At 41.4% G+C, this 20,128-nt stretch overlaps 1 protein-coding gene across 8 annotated transcripts in view; it reads right to left on the reverse strand.

Annotated features, from left to right (window-relative positions):
• The window catches only part of ARFGEF3 (ARFGEF family member 3), an 89,178-nt gene extending 82,516 nt beyond the window's left edge, over nucleotides 1-6,662 (reverse strand). For 6 of the 8 annotated variants that reach the window (XM_072035980.1, XM_038176927.2, XM_072035977.1 and 3 more), the window contains exons 1-2: nucleotides 6,299-6,662; nucleotides 5,299-5,350 (exon numbers count right to left, since the gene is read on the reverse strand). In XM_072035980.1, coding sequence (XP_071892081.1) covers nucleotides 5,299-5,350; nucleotides 6,299-6,383 — 137 coding nt within the window. In that variant the 5' untranslated portion in view covers nucleotides 6,384-6,662. Of the gene's footprint in view, nucleotides 1-5,298; nucleotides 5,351-5,915; nucleotides 6,062-6,086; nucleotides 6,241-6,298 lie in introns of those variants that run through there. The other 2 variants (XM_072035978.1, XM_072035979.1) reach the window with 2 other exon arrangements.
• Between the last annotated feature and the right edge of the window lie 13,466 nt (nucleotides 6,663-20,128).

Genomic DNA, 20,128 nt, shown 5'->3' on the forward strand with positions numbered 1-20,128 from the left:
TGACTGACAACCCTGCTCACCACAAACTCCTGATTTTTTCCAGCTCTAATCCCCAGAAGTGCTGGCTAGTTTTGAGAGGCCAATGTGAAACACCACAGGGATGCAAGCTTTTGGAGTAGTGAACACAGGAACTGCTTCTTACACAGACTTACAAGTGCTCAGCACCTCTGAAAGTCAGGATCTGGCCAGGTTGTGTATCTCTCTGATCAGGCACACAGAACTGGGGTCTTGAATGCTTGAGCCTGTTCCTCCATTTAATTTCAAGTACTTCCTGAAACTTTTAGGTACAGAAATGTCCAGTGCACAGATATGCTGAAGAGATAAGTAAGCATTTGGAAGGCCTTTCCAGTTCTGTGAAGAAGGAATGCAAACAGGATTAGTTACTGTGCCAAAACACTTCACCCATCAACTTGTCTCAGCCATTACTTTAAAGTCCACAGGGGAAATTTTAAGCTGGCACTGACAGCAGCATATGCTATCGACAATCTTGTCTATGCATCATCATCTGCTTTCAGTCACATTTCTCCAGGAAGAAAGAAACAACAGCCCAAACTCAAGTCTGCAATGATGTTTCTGCTCTACTGGCTAAAGGGTAGAGGAAAAAACAAACAAACAACAAAAAGCAGTAACAATAGGATAATGGTAAGACCTGGAAAGTGCAAAAATGTCCTAGAATGAGACATAGTCTATTGATTGTCAAAATGTTTTTCTGAACAAATTACAGCAGGGATGTGGCAAGAAATTCTGTATGCAAGATTCCAGGCTCCAGTGGGGATAGCAACACCAATGCACAGCAGCTAAACTAGCCACCAAACCACAGGCTCCCTCACAAGTCCCAACCAACCTCCTCTTTGCAGGACCAAGTCCACACTGTCAGAAAGCCACTCGGTTTTATACAGCCTATAAGGCATAGCAATTATATAAAGCATTCTAAAAGCCCATTGCTTAACTAATTTGTTTTAAAGTGGTATGTGACTGTTAAGCAATGTCTAGACTCTTATTTTATTCTGGTGTGTGTATACATATTATTTCCTCATGAATGATGATCTGCTTTGATCAAATATTCTTTTTTAACACTCGTTTTCTGTGTCTGTTCATTTACCTTTTATGGAACATATTTTTAAAAATCACAACAGAGAAACTCACCAGGAATCAGCCAAAAAGAGAGACCAGCTTAGCGTAGGTGGCTGGCCTTAGGACAGAACTTGGCATTTGAAAAACACTGAAATGAACGTGGCCCAACTTAGTAGCAAATTGCTGGTTGACAGATGACATTAAGCTCTTTCTTAAGCTATCTTCCATGTGATCAGTTCACCAATTAAGACATCAGCACATAATTCCTTTTACCTAATTCATTACTTCTGTTATTCACCCAGTCTCCTCAAGCACTTAGTACATATTTAATTTTCACAACACCTGTTCATCAAAAACCATCATTCTACTGCAACAACAGCCCAGGTGGGTTATGACTATTCCTTCTCAAAAATCCAGAGGACATCTATGGGAAAACCTTGAACTAACTTAAGGGCATCTTCATCCCAGTCCACTCTAATTGTCTTTACTATTTCACACCCTTTCTCAACACCCTGTTCAGAGGTTAAAGTACTAAAGAAGCGCACACGCATTTCTACCTCAAGGCAGAGCTGATGGGACTCGGTGGGGAAGTCTATATTTGTTGGAGATTTGTAACTCTTTAGGAAGTGAGTCATTTAAATAACGCCCCTCTCTAGAATTAACATTCAAGGTCATTAACTGGGATTTGGATTCATAAGTCCAATTAACATCAAAGGAAGCTGAGCAGCAAAATAGTCTCATTTAGCTCTCCGAAGACATGCCCAATAGATCACCATTAAACTAATTAAAAAATGACAATCCAGGCTGAACATCCAATCACCGCATTCCCTTGGGGAAAAAGTATCCCAGGTGCTTCCAAACATAGCAGGTATATGCTGTCTAAACCACCACCAGACAAATGCTGGAAACAGTTCCCATACAAATGCTACAGCTGAGCCTGCTAACTAATTGCACGGACTTCAGGAAAAAACTGAGCATTGCCTGCCTTATGCTCAGTAATAGGGGCTGAGGGGCTGATGACAAGAGAGGACTCTACGGATGAGAGCAAGCCAGGACAAAGAAAGTCTACCCCAACACTGTAGTGGAGATAAGCATGCAGCTTACTTAATACACGTGCAATACCTGAAATCATTTAGTCAGCTGAGGAAATGCAGAAACATTTTGTACTCCCATCCTCACACTAGGACCACTGTCTTAAAACACTATAAAAGACCACTACTCGTCTAAAACTGTGGTTTCAAAAGCTGCAAATGTCCTTTCTTATTTTAAGGGGGAAAGGGAGGGGAGGGGAGGAAGGGAAGGAGTTAGGCAGAGAAAATAGCTTACACTTTTCCTTTTTTTTGTGAGCAGAAATCATTGTTAGTCTAGAAGGAAAAGGGTTTAAGTAACGGCATGGCGATTCCATTAAAAGGCACAAACACCAGCAGAAGCAGATAGCTGCTGATAGCAGAAGCCAGATGCTGCTTTGTGAAGAAAGAGAAACTGACTGAGGTACTTACCAGATTTGCTATTTCTGGAAGTGAGCCAGCATCTACCTCAACTGGACATGACAGCTCATGAATCTCTGTCCCACATTCTTATGCAGTAAAGATGTGCCCCAGATTGTGATTATTGGCAAATTATAATGTAGGAAAATACTGACGTATTTTCTTTGTATTTGGTGTATTCTAAGGACACACCAAAATTTCCCATTAAACAAGTTGGCATATTCTCTCTTCACATACAGGACTCAAAACATTCATTTAGCTGCTATTCTTGGAAAAGACCTTACAGACACATATTCTTCTCTTGAACTACCTTCCACATTGTCTTTAATACCTTCAGCAAGTTGCAACTACGGACTTCAGATCCAAGTTGGGGGTTAGGGTCACTAGATGGAAAAGTGATACATACCTACACACTAACTGGTACCACAGAGTATTCCAGACTACATCCCAGGCTCTGCTACTACTCCCAACAATGTTATAGCAGAAAAGGTGTGAATGCCAGATTCGGAGTGGGTAAGCAGCGAAAGGCTGATGTGTATTTAAACAGATGATGCAATCTGCCACTGATCAAGATGAAATAAGGCACGGTGCACGGTTGGGATCTCTCCATGCTACATCTATCTCAGCTGTATTTCTGGTCTTTGTCTTTGCCATATTTTCAAGGCTATTCTTTTGCAGTGTTATGGATCAAGCTGCCATGGTTCTTTAACAAATACCAAGCAAAGATGAGCTTTTATCACATTTTCACTGGTACATTATAAAGGCAAATTCCAACCCAAGAACCGGCCCGCAGTGCTCATTTGGAAAAACTTAACAGTAGTTTGCTAGAAAATGAAGAATAAACAGAGTACTGGGGAAGTTAGTATTTCTCAGGCACCAGCTGAGGTTACATGGCAGTGCCTACATCATAAAGATCACATTACCAAAGCTTTTACTCAAATTTTCCAACATTCATTTATTTTGCTAAGAAACAAATCCCACCCCCCACCACACACACACACTTCACAGCTACACTTGCTCAAGTATTAGCTTTATATAAAAAATAAATAGAATTTACAATGGAAAAAAAAAAGCTAACAAATACAACATTAAAACATTGGAAGAAGAAGAAAAGGAAGATGCATCTGTGAAGAGGTAGTGAAAAATGAAGAAATGTATTAACAGCTAGCTAACAGTCTTACGGAATGAGAATAGTACTTATATACAAAAAGACCATGCTCTGTATTAAGTATAAAGGCTGATAAATGAAAAGATAAAGAGCTAAGTTTTCTCCAATCACAGTGCAAAACAAACAATCTGATTCTAATGGAGCTACTGGGAATTACTGATCCAACTGCTCTTAGCTGTTCAACCCGTGTCAGAAACGCAGGGATCTGGGATTGGTCGTGTCAGACCTGCACTACATCCATTCCCTATTGACATCAGGCCCCTTGTGGACACTGTAGCTGGCAGTCATGCGGAGCAGCAAGAGAACTGCTCTTATTCCTTCCCTATCTGGTGACTAGTCCGGAATAAGAGCAGTTCTCTTGCTACCTCTCCAATTGTGTAATTTTCCCTGCACAAAGCCGCACCCAGAGCGGTGTAGAGAAATGAGGTGGTAAAAATACCCCCAAGAGAGTAATACTATGGTTAGAAGCATCACTTCTGTCAGCAGCTAGTAGTGATTATCCAGAAAGACTACAGGACAGCGCAAATTCATAGCAACACTCCTACATATTCTCTTAGAAGCTCAATTATCTCTTGCCAAGATACTTCTGAATAAGAAGGGGTACTTTTGCATATAACAGACCTCAATCAACTTCCTTCCTGGATTTGTCGAGGTGCTTTTTGAACCAATGCAACCTTTAGCATCGATGACATTCTCTACCAAGAGAAGTTTAAGCATTCCACATCTTAACTATAAACTGCGTGAAGTAGCATCCTCCTGTTTTGAGCGCTGAACTTGCTAGATTCTGTTATGCTTCCTAGTGAGTCTGTTGGGAGGGACAGCGAATGATTTTGGCTATGTACTTTCTCCATAGCAATCAATTGCTAAAATGAGATACTAAATAGCTTTACAAATGGGGGCAGTGCCTCCTCCACCATTTTATAGGTGGCCAAATGAAAGTAAGAGGAAGGGACAAGACTTACTCAAGATAACCTAGCAGACTAAAGGAAGAAGCAGTCATAGGAACTATATTATTTAAGTCATAGGAACTATATTATTTAAGCTAGGACATCCCATTGTCCTAGCTATATATTGCCTTTCTGTTTTCAGAATACTTTCATAATTTTTTAGATAATACTTCCACGATTTTTAGAGTACATTTCATAAGAAACCACAGGACAATGTTTTCAGTAAACAGTAACTGGAGTTACTGTTTCAGTAAACACGAACTGATCTAGACTTAAAAGAAATTATATGCTCTGAAAGATTGAGATTCATCATCACACTGGAGACTGTAATTTAGAAGGCAAACAGTGTCAGACCAGAGAACAGCCCTCCCTTCTAACCAACTATCAGCCTTATAGATACTGTTGCCCATTTTAATACTTTTCCTTACAGTTTATTCATGAATGGAAGCCAAGGACACATCAACAAAGTATTCATCACAACTAACCTAGAAACGTGTATATATAGACTAAGGAAAACACGCAGATTCAGACCCTTCCTAATTACTTAGTTTGTGATTCCAATTTTGACTTCAATTTTACAAATACTCACAGCTCCACCAGTCTCAACATCACGTGTTCTTACCTTAGCTGATATGGAGGGATCTTGACAGCAGCATCAGGAGAATCCAAGGTTTCTGTGTGATCAAAGAAAACAGTAAGATCTTTAAAAGAGACTTTGAGTTCAACTGTAGTCTTACATCCAGCTACGATCTCTGAACCAATGATCCTCAGGTTCATGCCTTTTGCACCCGACAGAACAATAGTCACAGCTGCCTGTAGGATTTACGTGGCTATCAGGACACCGGGCACCCAATGAGAAGGCACCAAGTACCACCTTTTGCTCAGTGAGTTCCCTTTCACGTATCAGCACTCCAGCAGCAGCACGTCTGCTGAAACTAGAACAGCACGGAGGATGCTGGCATGGCTGCTGTGCAAGGATAACACCCAAATCCGTGGAGCAATCTGCAGAGCATCCAACTGCAGGGCCAGCAATGAGACAGCAACAGGTGTGAGATTTCACAAACTCTGCTATAACCAATATAACAGATAAAAAAAATAAAGCTTGCCATCTCTTGAAAACTAAAGCAATGTTATGTATCATGGTCTTGCTAATGTAAATTAAGGATCTTGCTGGTTAATGCTCCAAGCAGTTAGTGCCAAAAGCACCTCAAGTCACAGACAACCCACACTGAAATGTACCTAAGCCTGTGTTCCCTTGGAGGAGCTCCTATCAGTGATTATTAGTCCCATTACACAGCAAGAATAGAAGAGCTCATTGCATCCAGCCAAAATAAAAATGCAGCTTTTCAAAAAGCTGCCGGAACACAAACCCAAACCAGCAGTAAAAAAAAGTCAGTCCTAGGGCTTCACCTGCGATGATTTTGGAAGGGGAGATTTAGAAGGAGAGAGCTTGGGGCAGACGACGCCCCCGCCGGCCTCGCAGACCCCCGGCAAAGCCCAGCCCGGAGCCGCCCGGGGCTGCGCACCCTGTGCGGGGAGCCCTCCTGCCCCCGGCCCCATAACAAACACCTGCCGGCCCCATACCACCTGCCCGGCCCCATAGCACCGCCCCCGCCCCGTACCGATGGCCCAGGTGCAGCTCTCCTTGATGGCCCGGTGCTTGCTCCCCGACGCCTCCTTCTGCAGCTTTCGCAGGATTTCTTCCATCTTGCCTCCCCGGGGCTCCTCGCCTGGCCGCGGGGGCACGGGAGCGGGCGGTGAGGAGGAGGAGGAGGAGGAGGAGGATGGTGAGGAGGAGGAGGAAGGAGAGGAGGAGGAGGAGGAGGATGAAGGCGGCGCGGCGCTGGGGCTGCCCCCGCCGCAGCCGTGCCTACGCGGGGCCGGTGCGCGGCTCCCCGCTGCCGCCCCGCCGCCGCTGATGAATCACGGCGGGCTCCATAACGGGGACACGTCAGTCGGTGCCGAGCCGGAGTCCCTCCTCCTCCTCCTCCTCCTCCTCCTCCTCCTCCACCACCCTGTGGCGCAGCCGGGCTGGGGCCGAGCCTGGCCCCGCCCGGGGAGGATGGAGCGTGGCGGGGAGGCTGCGGCCTGGCCGGCTGCCATGGCGACCGCCTGTGTCCCCAGTGAGCCAGCTCCAGCCTTCCTCCTCCTCCTCCTCCTCCTCCTCCTCCTCCTCCTGCCCATGGGTGCCAGAGCTCCTTCCCTTTCCACTTTCTTGTTTCCCTGCCTCATCCCCAGGGAACGCAGCCTGCTCTTTGTGTGGCTGCACCGCTTAATGTTCAGTCACGGCTTTGGTGCCGTTGCCTTGTTGCAGGATGTGTTATCTCTCAAAAGGTACCGGAGGACAAACGAGATAGGGAAAGAAGACAGCAGATAAGGGAGGCAGCGCAGGTAGCAGCTGGTTGCCTTAGCGGTTATGTCTCCTGCTGCTAATTGGAAGAGTACCAAGGGTGAATTACCAGACAGAATATTGGCTCCCGGTGAATCAGCCGGAGCATTTCCCACAGGATATCGGGCTTTCAGAGGCTGTCCCTTATCCAAAGTCTTACAGGGGTTGATCCTGCTTGTGCTTGGAAGTATAATGAATGCATAATCCATAGCTGCATTTTAAAGCCAGGGTGTAAAACTTGTGTCTGAAGAAAAGGATTTAAAATGATGCCAGAGAGGTCTGTAGATGGATAGGAAATGTCTAGAGTTACAATACTAAGGATTAAAAAAAAAAAACATGCACTGACAGAAAGACCTTTATGCTTCAGATTCCAGGGTGCAACCAGCCTCTAAGCAACTGGAAGCAGTTTCCCAGAGTTTCTTGTATCTGACCATGCCTCACCACCTTCCTTGGAATGAACAACTGGCAATAGCTACTGAAAATAGCTAGTGGCCAGGGTTGTTGGCCTACCACGATGCGCTAGGTCATGGATCCTGATGAAGTGGTGATGAATTTTTCCCCACCTATGTGACCTCTTTATCCTGTGACATGCTTAGTGAAGTGAACATGGGAGTCAATTTCTGCCTTTGTAGATCTTTGATATTTTTCCTCGGCGGCAAAAAAAAAAAAGCCAAAAAGGACTGTGATGGTGTTTGAGGTATTTTTAATATAGAAATGATATACCACAGATCATTTGGACCCATAGAATACTGATAGATAATTATGTGTCTATTCATTATAAATAACTAATTGCCTATTTTCAGGAAGCCACTGATGAAACTGAATTTGTTTGGAATTTTAGATCATTTTCCTGGTACATAAAACAAACTCACTAGTTAATTTCATTGTGGTCTCTGCAGGAAACACTTTGCAGCAGAAATCCTTACCAGAGCTACAGCATTTTCATAGATGCTGATGTCACTGAATCAAAACTTGCATTTATTTCATTACTCACTGTCCGATCACTTCCATGCTGCTAAAATAAAATAAATAAAATTCCATCATGCTGCTAGACCCTTTTTTTTCCCACATGTAGTCGGCAGAGTGAGAGAACCAAAGGTCATGTTCAGGCTCTCGAGAGCCTCTTAAGATATGCCTATAAGATAATGCAGATGAAAAAACAAGTACGCCATGATGAGTTTTCCCAAGGAAATGCATTTCAGGATACCATGAGTCTGTTTGCTGACACTTATCTTATACATGTAAGACGTTCCATCTCCATGAACAGATCATCAGTCTTTGTCTCTGTTGTCTCTGGTAAGCACATGAATACACAGTAACCATGTTCTGGTAGAAGTCCAGGTACAGGGCAGGGAGAATGAAGCATGGTCACACTCTTGTAGCTCATAAGTTCTCCTTGCCATGGCTTGGCTGTCAAAAGCCAGCAACCTTCTACAGTGGGAGAAGCTACATAGGATTCATCTCTAGCCCCTTGCACATCTCAAGGCTTGTCCAACTAGAAGTCAGAAGGATCTATGCAGATCTCATATCTGCAGGATGAGGTAGTTGTATATCACTAACTCGCAGAGGCAGGCATGCAGGCCATTTCCAGAACTCTCACTTGGCAGTGCGACTGATCTTTTGCATTATGTGAATGCAGGTTATATCCCAGGATATATCCGTGACTGAAAACAGCTTGGAAGTGTGTAAGCAACACGATGCTAGTCAACATACCTGAAGAGCTAGAGTTGTATTAGTGCAATTCTCCATATAGGCTTGTAAGCAGAGTTAAGGAGCAGCATATGCTTGCCTCCGTGCTACTACAGCTCTGCTGTTTCCAGTAGCCAGGGAAGGATATGTGATGCTGGTTTAAATCTCTACAGCATATGGCTGTAACATCCATGCACCCACCTGCCCTGTCACTGTAGTCTTTGAGATCCTAAAAAAGGACTAAATGTACAGTTGAAAAGCCAGGGAAAAAGCACGTTAGACTGAGATGATGACATGTTACCTGTGCTTTAGCTAGTTTAACAACGTGCTTGGTCAGGATCTCGTTGTACACTAACAGACATTGGGCAGTATGAACTAAAGAGGTGGGCTGTGTTCCTAAAAAAATCCAGTCTAAGTAGGAAATGCAAATAAATATCCTCCAATGACACAAAAAACCCCACCCAGTTCCATGGCTCAAAAAGGGGACAGAGCCAGATTTCTCAGAATTATTCCTCTCCAAGAGGTGCTGCCTCTCCCACCCCCTCCATTGACCAGAGTGACCAGACTTGCAAAAGATCCTTGGGCTCAGTTTTCTTCAGGAAGCTCTGCACATGTGGCTTCACTTATGCTGGACAAATTGCTCAAAAATGTGTAGTAAAATGGGTGTAGCTGGAACATGGGCTCACCCGCACCTTTGTGACACCTGATAACAGAGGAAGGTACCCTTCCTTCCCTCTCCTGAAAGGCAGTAAGACTTTGGCAAGCAAGACCTTTGTTGGGGTTTGCTTTTAGTCTTGGTTATATAGACTTTAACCACGTCATTGATGATAGGGTGGCATCTGTCATTTTTTGCTTGATTACACAGTGAGTTACCAGAGGCTAGCTGAATGCTCAGTGAGGTTGTTCCTTGTCAGGTGCTGCTTTCTGCACCTTCTGCAGCATGACCTTGCTGAACAAAGGCAAAACACTGCAAAGTGCAGTGGCAAAGGGTGCTGCTGAGAGCAGGGATTAGAGAATTAAGGAGAAAAACCCTCCAGGCTGGGAGCTGCGAATAAAGCTAGCATATATTCAGCAATGTCTGTTCAACATAACCTTACATTGTTTATTCTGTAAAGAACACCTGAAGCAAAAGTAAAGTCTTGAGATCCATGTCAGGAGAGAAATATGAGACTAGACTCTCTGGCTCTGCTGAGACATACTTTCTGCAAAGGCAAATTAAAAGCAAAAATCCCCTTAACTACCTTCAATCTACCATAATCTTCTCATCTCCCCATAGAATTGCAAAGGCAATCAACGAGGGTATCAAGAACATGAAAGAGCCATTCTGGGTCAGATCAAGGTCCTTTTTACCCAGGAGCTCATTTATGACAGAGGTTAGTTGGGGATTCTTATCAGGGATAGAAGGAGTATCCCTTCCTCTGGTATCCTCTGGTAAATTCCCTCAGTTTCTATTAATTTGCAGACTGGGTACTTCCTGAGACAGGGCTTTTCTCTTTATCTGTTCAGTAATAGCTGACAGATTTTTCTTCTGTGAATGTGTCTAATCCTTTTGAACCTTTTTCATGCTTTTGACCTTTACACACATCCTGTGGCAGCAAGTTGCATAGCTGAGTTGCACATAAACAAAATAAATTATTTTTGTACTTTTTTTTTTTTTTTATAAGCATTCCCTATTCACTTTCTCCACACCACTTACAATTATTTATTCATTGAGCATGTATTTCCTCAGCTGCTCAGCCATTTTTATTCCAGCCCACAGTGCACTATTTTATTTAATCTTTTTTTCCTGTATGATCTTTGGTCATACTAATTGACCTTCCTACCATTTCCAGTTCTGTTCTACCGTGAAATGAGAGAGTTTGGAAAAAAGAGTGAATATGTAGGAAACAGCATGAAGATTTGAACTATAAAAGCTCTCTTTCTTTGGTCAGACTTTACTGAAAAAGCTTCAAGGGGAAAGAAAGTTAGAAATAACTATGGAGTTAATATCACAAGAGATCCAAGTTGGCCAAAAGCTAAACTCCCATTTTTCTCACTTTAATCCAGAGGATTCCCATAGTCATAATCTATGGAAAGAGAGCTAAAAATGTGTAACTGCAGTACGTTCATGGGCTAAATGCAAAAGCAGGGATCGTACCATCTGGCCATCATATACTTACAACATCCAAAATGTTCAAAAACTATTGCCTTAAGCTGTGTCTAGAAAGAGACTGAACTGATTAATTTGTCATATTGCAGTATGGAACGTAGGGCATTCAAAGTTACAAATGCATTAAACATATTTGGTGCCATATACCATTGTGGCCTTTGGTGAAAGCATGACTCTCATTATGAGGAAACAAGGACATCATGGCATCTACATCTGTCAGATGCTTGTGAAGAACAGTTGAGAAAGGTCAGCGAGACCTAAGTGCATCTCTCCGCTGGCCAGGAAATGGATTGTGATTTACATACTCTGCTAGGTGTTAAGCATATAAATAAATGTGTTGAAGTGCTAGAAATATAACCAGAAAGGCTCAGATTGTTTTAGCATTCAACCTATTTTTTTTAAATAGATAAATAGATATTCATATCACTATTTCAAATTTTAATGTATGTCTCCTCTGAGACAGATCCCTAAATTTGTTAAGTATAGTGAAAAGTAAACAGAATTACAAAGAGACAGGTTAAATAGAAGTTTATTTAATAGTGTTGATTTGCAGATTCTGTTCTGCCACAGACGGATCAGTTTAAAATTAATTTTCTGGTTTCAGGGGAATGTTGCCAGTATTACAATGCAACAGCGATAAAATTCAAACCAGAGTCTTCATTGTATGCATTCATATATTATTCACATATGAAGATTAAACTTGAGAAAAATTTCTGTTTTCTTCTCTGTGCTACTCTCAGAATGCTCAGAGGTGTAGTTTGACTCTGGGAGTCGATGGTACTTATTTGGCCAACTTTGCAGACCAGCTTAGAAGATTTAAAAGCGAAAATGAGCAAGTTAGCTCCTGAACATACTTTAGCTCCAGTTTAGTATATTTTTTTCTTCACAATAACAGGTAGAAATTTATTTCAAGGAAGGTAAGCCTTGGACTCCAAAAGCTCTTCCAAAGGATCTGTTATTCCCCACTTGCTCTCACCCCTGCAGACACTACTTGTTATCTCAAAGCAGAACATGTTCAATACTTCCAACATGCGTCAGACTATCAATTGCTTAAACATCTATTTCTTCCACGTGACTAAGCTCAGGACTGAATTCCTGAATTTGACACTTATATCTGCATATTAGCAATAAAGTTGACCTGTGGTGTAGCCATATGCTTGGAAGTTTGTCTTGGAACATTCAATAAGAGCAGCAATAAAGCATCCGCTATAATCTGACCAATGAACTTGCACATTGAGTGATGCCCTTTTGTATTTCACTACTACTATTAACCAATGTGAGGTCAATGCTCAGATTGCTATTGGCATATCCTTTCTGGAACTGTAGTTGAGGCAATATAGCATTCAGCTTTCAGCTTGCTAAGAGTAAACAGTAATTGCCTTGAAGTCATGATCTGAAAATCCAATGCAAAGTGGCTATTGACAGACAAAAGCTCTTATTACAGCAATAGGCACACAAACACACTTTAGGGTTGGGGGAGAGCACTAGTATCCAAGTGTGTATTTTTAAACACTTTTGGAAATTTCTAATAGCTTAAATGGAAAATCTAGCAGAATGACATGGTGTTTTCCAACATCTATTTGAAATAAAATAATAATAATAATAAAAAAAAAATCTAAGAATGGCATTGCAGAGTTCTGTGTTTGGATTTCAGGAGCTTCCATCTCAAATATACTCTGTAATGAAAAACATTCGGGAAATAGGGATCAAATAAGGCTGCAGATTCATCCAGTTTCTAGTAGTCAAACTGGATTTCTTGCTACCTATGGTATACTGGAGGGTAAGCAGAAAGAAAAACAGACAAAGATGGGAGATTATTAGAATGATGGTCCTCTAAAGCATGATGACTATTTATAAGGATACTGTCTGAATGTATTTAGTTGGCTTGATCTTAGACATACCTAAAAGAAGCCTTGCTCCCAGAACTGTTGTAATCATCACTGATATAAGTAAGCTTCACTTACGTACAGTGAAGATTTCAGTGGTACATGATAGGACCTTTTTTCCCTGATGTTATATTGCCACAGTTGCAGCCATCAGAACTGTCTGATTTAAAGTCTTGATATAAAGAAAGGGGTGTTTTTTGTTTGTTTGTTTGTTTGATTGTTTTCTGTTATAGCTCTTTATCTTTGCAATCTTAACATGGAAGTTCTCCTATGTGAAATGTAAACACCAACGAATGTTTCGATGTGCACAACAATATTTGAGGTTTGGCTTGAATCAGAATGGTCTGAACTAATAATGCTATGATTTGCTGTCAGACAGATAAAGAATAGGTGACAATGACTGTCATCCTTTCTTTTTCATCTGTCTTTTGCTACAAAGACCTACCTGCATAGATCTTCAAAGACAGATGACATATTCATGTGTGCAGGACAGTTCTACTCTGAATTTGGTTAGAATAACTTCAGTACTCTCCTATTAGGACAAGGCAACCAATTTATGTCTACCTTGGACATTGCTCCATTACTTGGACACCATTATGGTATAAGATAAGCAAGTCTACTTGCTCTCCTGTGTCACACACAGCCTGCAGGCATGCAGATTTACAAATACAAGATAATTGGTGTTTAGTCCCTTACGGTGTAGAGTATTAGCACATAACTATAAAAAGACTCTTCAGATATTTCAGCCAATAAAACATGTGTGAACTCTTTTTCTGAAATTTGGCAGGATTTGGACAAGTTTTCAAAAATGCAGCAAAAAAACATAACTATGATACACAAGCCACTTGTACATTTTATTTTAATTCTTCATGCCAGAAAACAGTGACAGCACATCTTCTCATAGAAATGTTATCAGATTGTATTAACACCGGCAAAACATTATCTTCTTTCTTTCACCTGGAAACAGTGAAACTAATCTGATCGAAATGTAAAGCAGTCACTCCCGCTCCCATCCAGATGGGAGATTTCAGCCCCGGTTAGTGTTTGGCAAAGCAAGTGAAAATGAGATTGTACTCTGGCAGTTGCCAGGTAACCTTCAGATAGTCCCACCTATGATGCCAGCCAACTTCATACATGCATATATATATATTGCAGATACAATCTTTATTTCATACAGCCACAACATGTCGTTAGGGATAGCAATATTGTTCATTTCATATACTGTGGCTTTTCCGATCCGTGTAGAAGATGAAAAAGTTATCTTCTTGAATACTAAGTGCCTAACTTGAATGATTGCTTCATTCAGGAGCAGATAGTCCAATAGCTGCCCATGTCAAGGGCGAGCTAATTTTTATGGTGCAGAGGAGCAGAGCATTGTTGACTCACTAACAAATAGCAATGCAGATATCAGAATAAGAGGATTTGGGCATGTTGCATAGGGAAATATAAAGGCAATATATATGAAATATAAACCATTGTCTCTCTTTTATTTATTTTGTAATTAAGTTCCCAGGTTCTATTTGTTTCAGTTTAGCCTTGTACAAAATGTTGTTAACTAATTTGCTGTTGTTGGCCAGTTAATCGAGTGAATCTTCCTGCAGCAAAGGCCAACCACCATTACAGCAGTTCTCATCAGTAGTGGAAGTGAGTCCTGTAGTTGTTACAATCCTCCCCAATAACATGAGTTAACATACCTCACGTATTTCATGCAGTTGCTGGATGCTGTGGTGTATGTATATACACCCTACCTTCTGAGGAGGACAACAGTAATTCCTCTGTTCTCTGCCCTCATTCTCAAAGGCTGTTGCTTTAGAGGTTAGCCACCGTATGTATTTGCAAGACTGTCTGTATGTATTCTGCATGTGCCTCATCATTGATCAAAATGTAGCTGTGAGACAGAAATTCAATGCATATCCCAGAACTGTATCATAGGCAATCAATCCCTCGGATGCTGTGGCTGACCAGGGCCTTCAAAGTCACAGCAGATGGTCCAGTAGAGTTACACCAGCAGAAGAGGTAGGCTTGCATTTTTTTAAGCTGCAGCATATGCATACCACATTTTAAAGTCCCTAGTTTCATAATCCAAAGAGAAAATCAAATGCCTTGATGCTTTCTGTTTCATTAAAAAAACAAACAAACAAACAAACAAAAAAAAAAACCAAAAAAAATCAAACAGAAATTCAAGGAATAGATGTATTGCTTGTTAATCTTTTTATTAATGATCTTTCCCCATTACAAGCAATATACATCTAGTTCTGCAGGAATCTGCATTCCACAGATGAGTGCAACACATTAGATTATAATTTCATTTCTTGACAGAAAACCCTTAAGTGGGCATTACAGTGATTCAGATTATGCTGTATGGATGATTCATATCTTTTTCTCTGTGCTTGACAAAGCAGCAAGAATACCAAAGTGGCGGGTACGCTCTACTCCAGCACTTCACACAAGTCTTGCTTAGGCTCATGAGCCATAGTATGCCTTGATGTGACTGTTCCTTGGACTGGCAAAGCCATGACCATGAACAAAGAGGGGCACTGTCTAAAGCAGGTACCCATTGAAATACCTCATGGGAAAATGATGGATCACACCGGAGTCCAAGAACAGCATAGTAAAGGATCTGAGTTTGACTACAAGTTGGTCACTTAGATCCCCCTGTGAGCTGGGACGCAGCTCAGGAAACCCTGAGGTGCACCTCAGGGCTGACCCCTCAGGGAACAAACTTATCTGTGGACAAATGCTAACAAGAAAATAGGGTGAGTAGTTCACCTTAGGGAGTATTTTGGAAGCATGCAACTGGATTTAGAACCTGGAGTAAGTCTCGTGTGAGCCTTGCCATTCTCAGACCTCTAACTAAATCGCTGTTTCTACTGTAGCAAATCCTGTTGAAATTGTTGTGTTAAATTGGCTGATGATTACATGCTGATTAAGTGCTGTTAAAATCATACAATCTAGCCTTGTTATTTACAATGAAAGTAAAAAATAAATCCTAAATTGCTGCTACATTAAAGTCGTGTAAAATCTAATTCCAAAGAACCATGTGACAAAGCTGCATGTCATTATATGGATTTATCTCAGAGTGCAAAATGTAAGATTCCCATGGATGATACATCTCCATTGACATCTGCATGGCTGAAACTCATCAGTTATTTTTTTTTCCACTCCTAATTATTTGCTCCATTAATCTGTTCACCTCAGTGCTCAGTGCTTTCTGATGGTTGCTCACTAACAAGCCAGCTGAATAAATTTCCCAAGTCCTCATAAGGCCAGAAAGCCACATTTGTATTTGTTTAACTTTTTCCTTGTTGAACATGGCACTGGGACATATTTTCAACAAATAAATGCCTTCTGTGCTTCTCAGATAACTCACGGCCTTGCTGTGGTGTTCAGTTACCTACAAAAGCCATTTATTGCCTTATGCATTCCTCCAACATGGGCATTATCCCTTAAATAATTCACACTCCATTGTGCCTTACTGCCTGAGCTGCAACCAATATAAAAGATATTTAAGGATGGTCTTTACATAAAGCTCACATAATTTCATATAAGCACAGTTGAACCCTCTTGTGGAGTCAGGTTGGCTTCAAGAAAACTCCAGCTCAGCAGGAAATTTACAGTGTCATGTGTGAACTGTTTTCCTCATGATTTGTTTCCGAATCATGAGGAAGAACATCTTCAGTGCAAGCTGCATTGTTAGAGGAGCATATACAGGCAGTTAAATCACATTTATCTCCTTGATGCTCTTGTGATTTGTTTTTGTGTTCCCCCCCCCCCCTTTTTTTTTTTTTTCGTTTACAATTGGGGCAGAGCAGATGGCAACGGCTCAGCTTGTTGTAATATACCCATAAAATAAGCAAAACTGTCAGTGAGCCTTCTCTCCATTTTATTTCACTTTCAGGAGGATTTTTCTTTGACTGGAATGAACCTCAAAAATTGTGTCTTTAGGAAGCAATGAATAGAATTTAATGATTCTGCAGTTCTCTTTGAGTTCTCTGTAGAGCTTCTCGTTTAGGGGAAGAAGGTGGTACTTTGGGATTTTCTCCTCTACAGGCACTGAATTCTGACAAAACTTGTAGAAATTCCTCAGTTTTTCTGCTTTTGCTCTTTTATCATTAAAAATGTTTTTTGAAAGTATGGAGTGGCAGGAAGCTATCATACAGACATCAGAAGTGCATGTGTTCGAGACCTGACAGAGCCAATGACATAAAGAACTGTAATTTCATTAAGTTCTTCTCATCAAGTTCCAAAACAAACCAGCACACCAAACAAACAAACAAATAATCTGAGGTAATTCCTAATTATCATATGAAATTGTAACTAAGACCTAGAGATGATGGAGATTTGTTATTTCTGCTACTAGAAGTGCCCAGAATGTGCCAACATAAAAAACAACCCTTTACAGATAGACAGTAAGGACAGGCTTTGTCCCCAAACACGATCTAAACAGAAAGGACAGGTTAACCACATTTTAATTTTGCTTTTTTCTTCCCTAAAGAAACTATGGCATAAACTGCTGAAATGATTTGCCTGAAGCCACGCACAAAGACTGAGGAAGAGCTGTCTCTGAAGCAGAGCTGCAGGCAGAAAACCTCCTGAGCCACAGTTCAGTGCATCACCCACAGTTCATCCTTCCTTTTCAGAGCACTACCATGTAATAACATATTACTCAAAGTTGCTGACAAGTCTGAATAGCTCTTTTTCTTACAAATGGAGGAGTGGCCATTGGCAAAAGGTAGTAATAGCGCTGGGCAGCAAAGATTATAACTGGCCATGCCGTGCACTGTGCTACACATTTTGTCTTTAAAAGCTCCCTTGGAGAAACACGTACAAGAATACAAAGGAAGCTGAAATCTGACCTGTCTATAATTTATAGTACTCATTATATTTTTGGGACAGCCATCTCTTGGTAAAGGTAAGTTCTTTTATTTATAGGCAGAGGCTGCTCATGATTTGCATGCTAATGCATTCACATCTGCAAAGCCTATAAATTAGCCTCCAGCTCATTATGGCAATGCCATTGTCCTACTTGCCAGTATGTAATCTGATCCCAAATGTTTCATATGACCGCAAAATAAAACCAGCCTGAGGGAAGAGCTTCACTCTTGCAGTAGTAGCACACAAAAAATGTCCCCCCTTCCCTTCTCCCCCCCCCCCCCCAAAAAAAAAAAAAATCACCATAAAATTTCTGAAAGAGAGGAAACCACTAAGTGTTTCAGAAAGATGAGCACAAAAGCCTAACACTCTAAAACTCAAGAAAATGGAATGTTGTTGCTACGTTTTGAGGTGCTAATGCATCAGTTCAAACAAAAGGATGAATTTATGGCAGCTTTTTAATGGGCTCCCAAATAAAAGTATCTTCATAAAAGATGAAGTCGCTTGGTTGTCAAACTGGTTGCATCCTAATGTGTCATACAGGAACACCCCTGTTATTATTAATGTTTAACTTCTGCCTGAGCCTAGCTATCTGGAACAGACACTGAGGTCCTTTTTCTGTGCACTTGATAAAGGCACTTTCATAGTCAAGAGTTTAGAATTATGTCAAGATTTTGTTCCTTCATTCAGCTGGCAAAAAAACAATGTGCAGTGCAGACAAAATAGGCACACGTGCATGGCTCACACTCCTATCCGGAGGTGTGGATGCTTCCTATATCAATTCACTTTGTCAATGTTAACTGGATGGTACAAGACCACTTGCTTCATGCTAAATGTTCAGCTGCTGAAGGCTCTGCAGGCTCAGCTTTGCTGCTGCAGGTAAGGTGAAGAGTAGTCTCACCTGACCTCAAACACACTTCCACCTACTCTTGTAATTTCCATTTAGTTATTTTTAACTGTGCTGAGGCACACACATGTGCCCATCCTTTAAAAAGAGAAAAGTGAAACCCTTATAAACAAACCCTAAACCCTTCCCATATCATTGGAAAGATCTTACACAGGGTGCACTGATAGAGCTGCTGTCAGCAAGCTCTTACCACTGCCCAAACTTGCCTCTGCATTTCCCTACTGCATGCATCACATGGCCTTTTCATCTCTTCCTCCTAATCTCTCTACCTACTCTTCCCTGGCTGTAGATTCCCTAGAAACATCCATTCATCAGTGGCCTATCGCTAGAGGTAGACAACCATATATGAGAAGAAGGCCTGAAAAAGGAGAACTTTGACTTAGCCTTCAGAGAAAGAGGGGGCAAGGCTTCAGGTCATGGCACAGATGTGATGTTGGATTCAGGATCCAGATGTACCTGCATGGAAGAGATGTGCTAATACCTTAAATTAATTTCTTTGTTGAATTCTGGTTCATAATAAGAGCTGGTTATTTATTTATTCACCTGTAAATATCTCGTTTGTCACGGTAGGTTGCAGAGTACTGGAAAAGTAGGGCTCTGCATGAGTCACAACCCAGAAAAAAGCTCTGCCAAGAACACAAATCACAGCACTTTGCAGCCCAGCCCAGGTGATAAGCATCAGTGTTGTTGTCTTCGTGTTGTCAGCCTTATACTGCCATGAATGACAAGATTCACTGTGATGTATTCAAAAGGGGCTGTAGGTAGGGATATATCTTCATTTAATTTTTCTATATATGTCTTTTCCATACTACCATAAGAAAGGGGAAATATAGCATAAAGAGAAATAACTACTTGTTTAAAACAGACGTAGGAATATAGATTTTTTTTTTTTTTTGCTTTTAAATTCAGGGTTTTCAGCTCAGTTCTGTTCAACTCTACTTTTGATCTTGCAGAGAACTGCACAAGACTAGATCCAGCTCTGAGGCCCAGAGGTTTATACATCTGTTGCTTAGGCTGTTTCGTGGGTGGGCAGTGCTCATGTTCAAGCCACAGCCCTGTCACCCTCCGCAACGCCAGCAGCTGGCAGATAGCTCCCAGCTCTATCTTTTACAAGCAGGACAATCCCACTGAGCTCTGTGGGACCTTGCTAGCTAAGCTACTCGTATGAATCATGGAATTCATTGGACCTCACTGTTTAGTCTCCACTGAGAAGTATAGTACCAGTGCTCACACAAGACAATTCCCCTCTGGTTTCTAATTGCATTCACTTTCTATAAATGGCACTAGCCCCTTTACAACAGTGTGTGGGAAGAAAAGATCTCAGTTGCATTTTTTATTCAGATCAGCTGTAATAAAACCTCTTTCCCTCTCTCTTCTGTCTATTGTGCTTATCTTTAAGCTTTTGCTGAACCTACATTTTGGACGTAGCTCCTGCATGCTTTGTACTACAGACATCCAAGGAATTGTTTCTTCACAAATGATGGCAAGTAAAAGCATGCAAAAGCTAGAAACAAGCATTCTGCAATGACGGTTTAAAAACAAACATTTTCCTCTGTGTGT

The sequence above is a fragment of the Anas platyrhynchos genome, chromosome 3 (genome assembly GCF_047663525.1).
Source record: "Anas platyrhynchos isolate ZD024472 breed Pekin duck chromosome 3, IASCAAS_PekinDuck_T2T, whole genome shotgun sequence".
Taxonomy (NCBI): domain Eukaryota; kingdom Metazoa; phylum Chordata; class Aves; order Anseriformes; family Anatidae; genus Anas; species Anas platyrhynchos.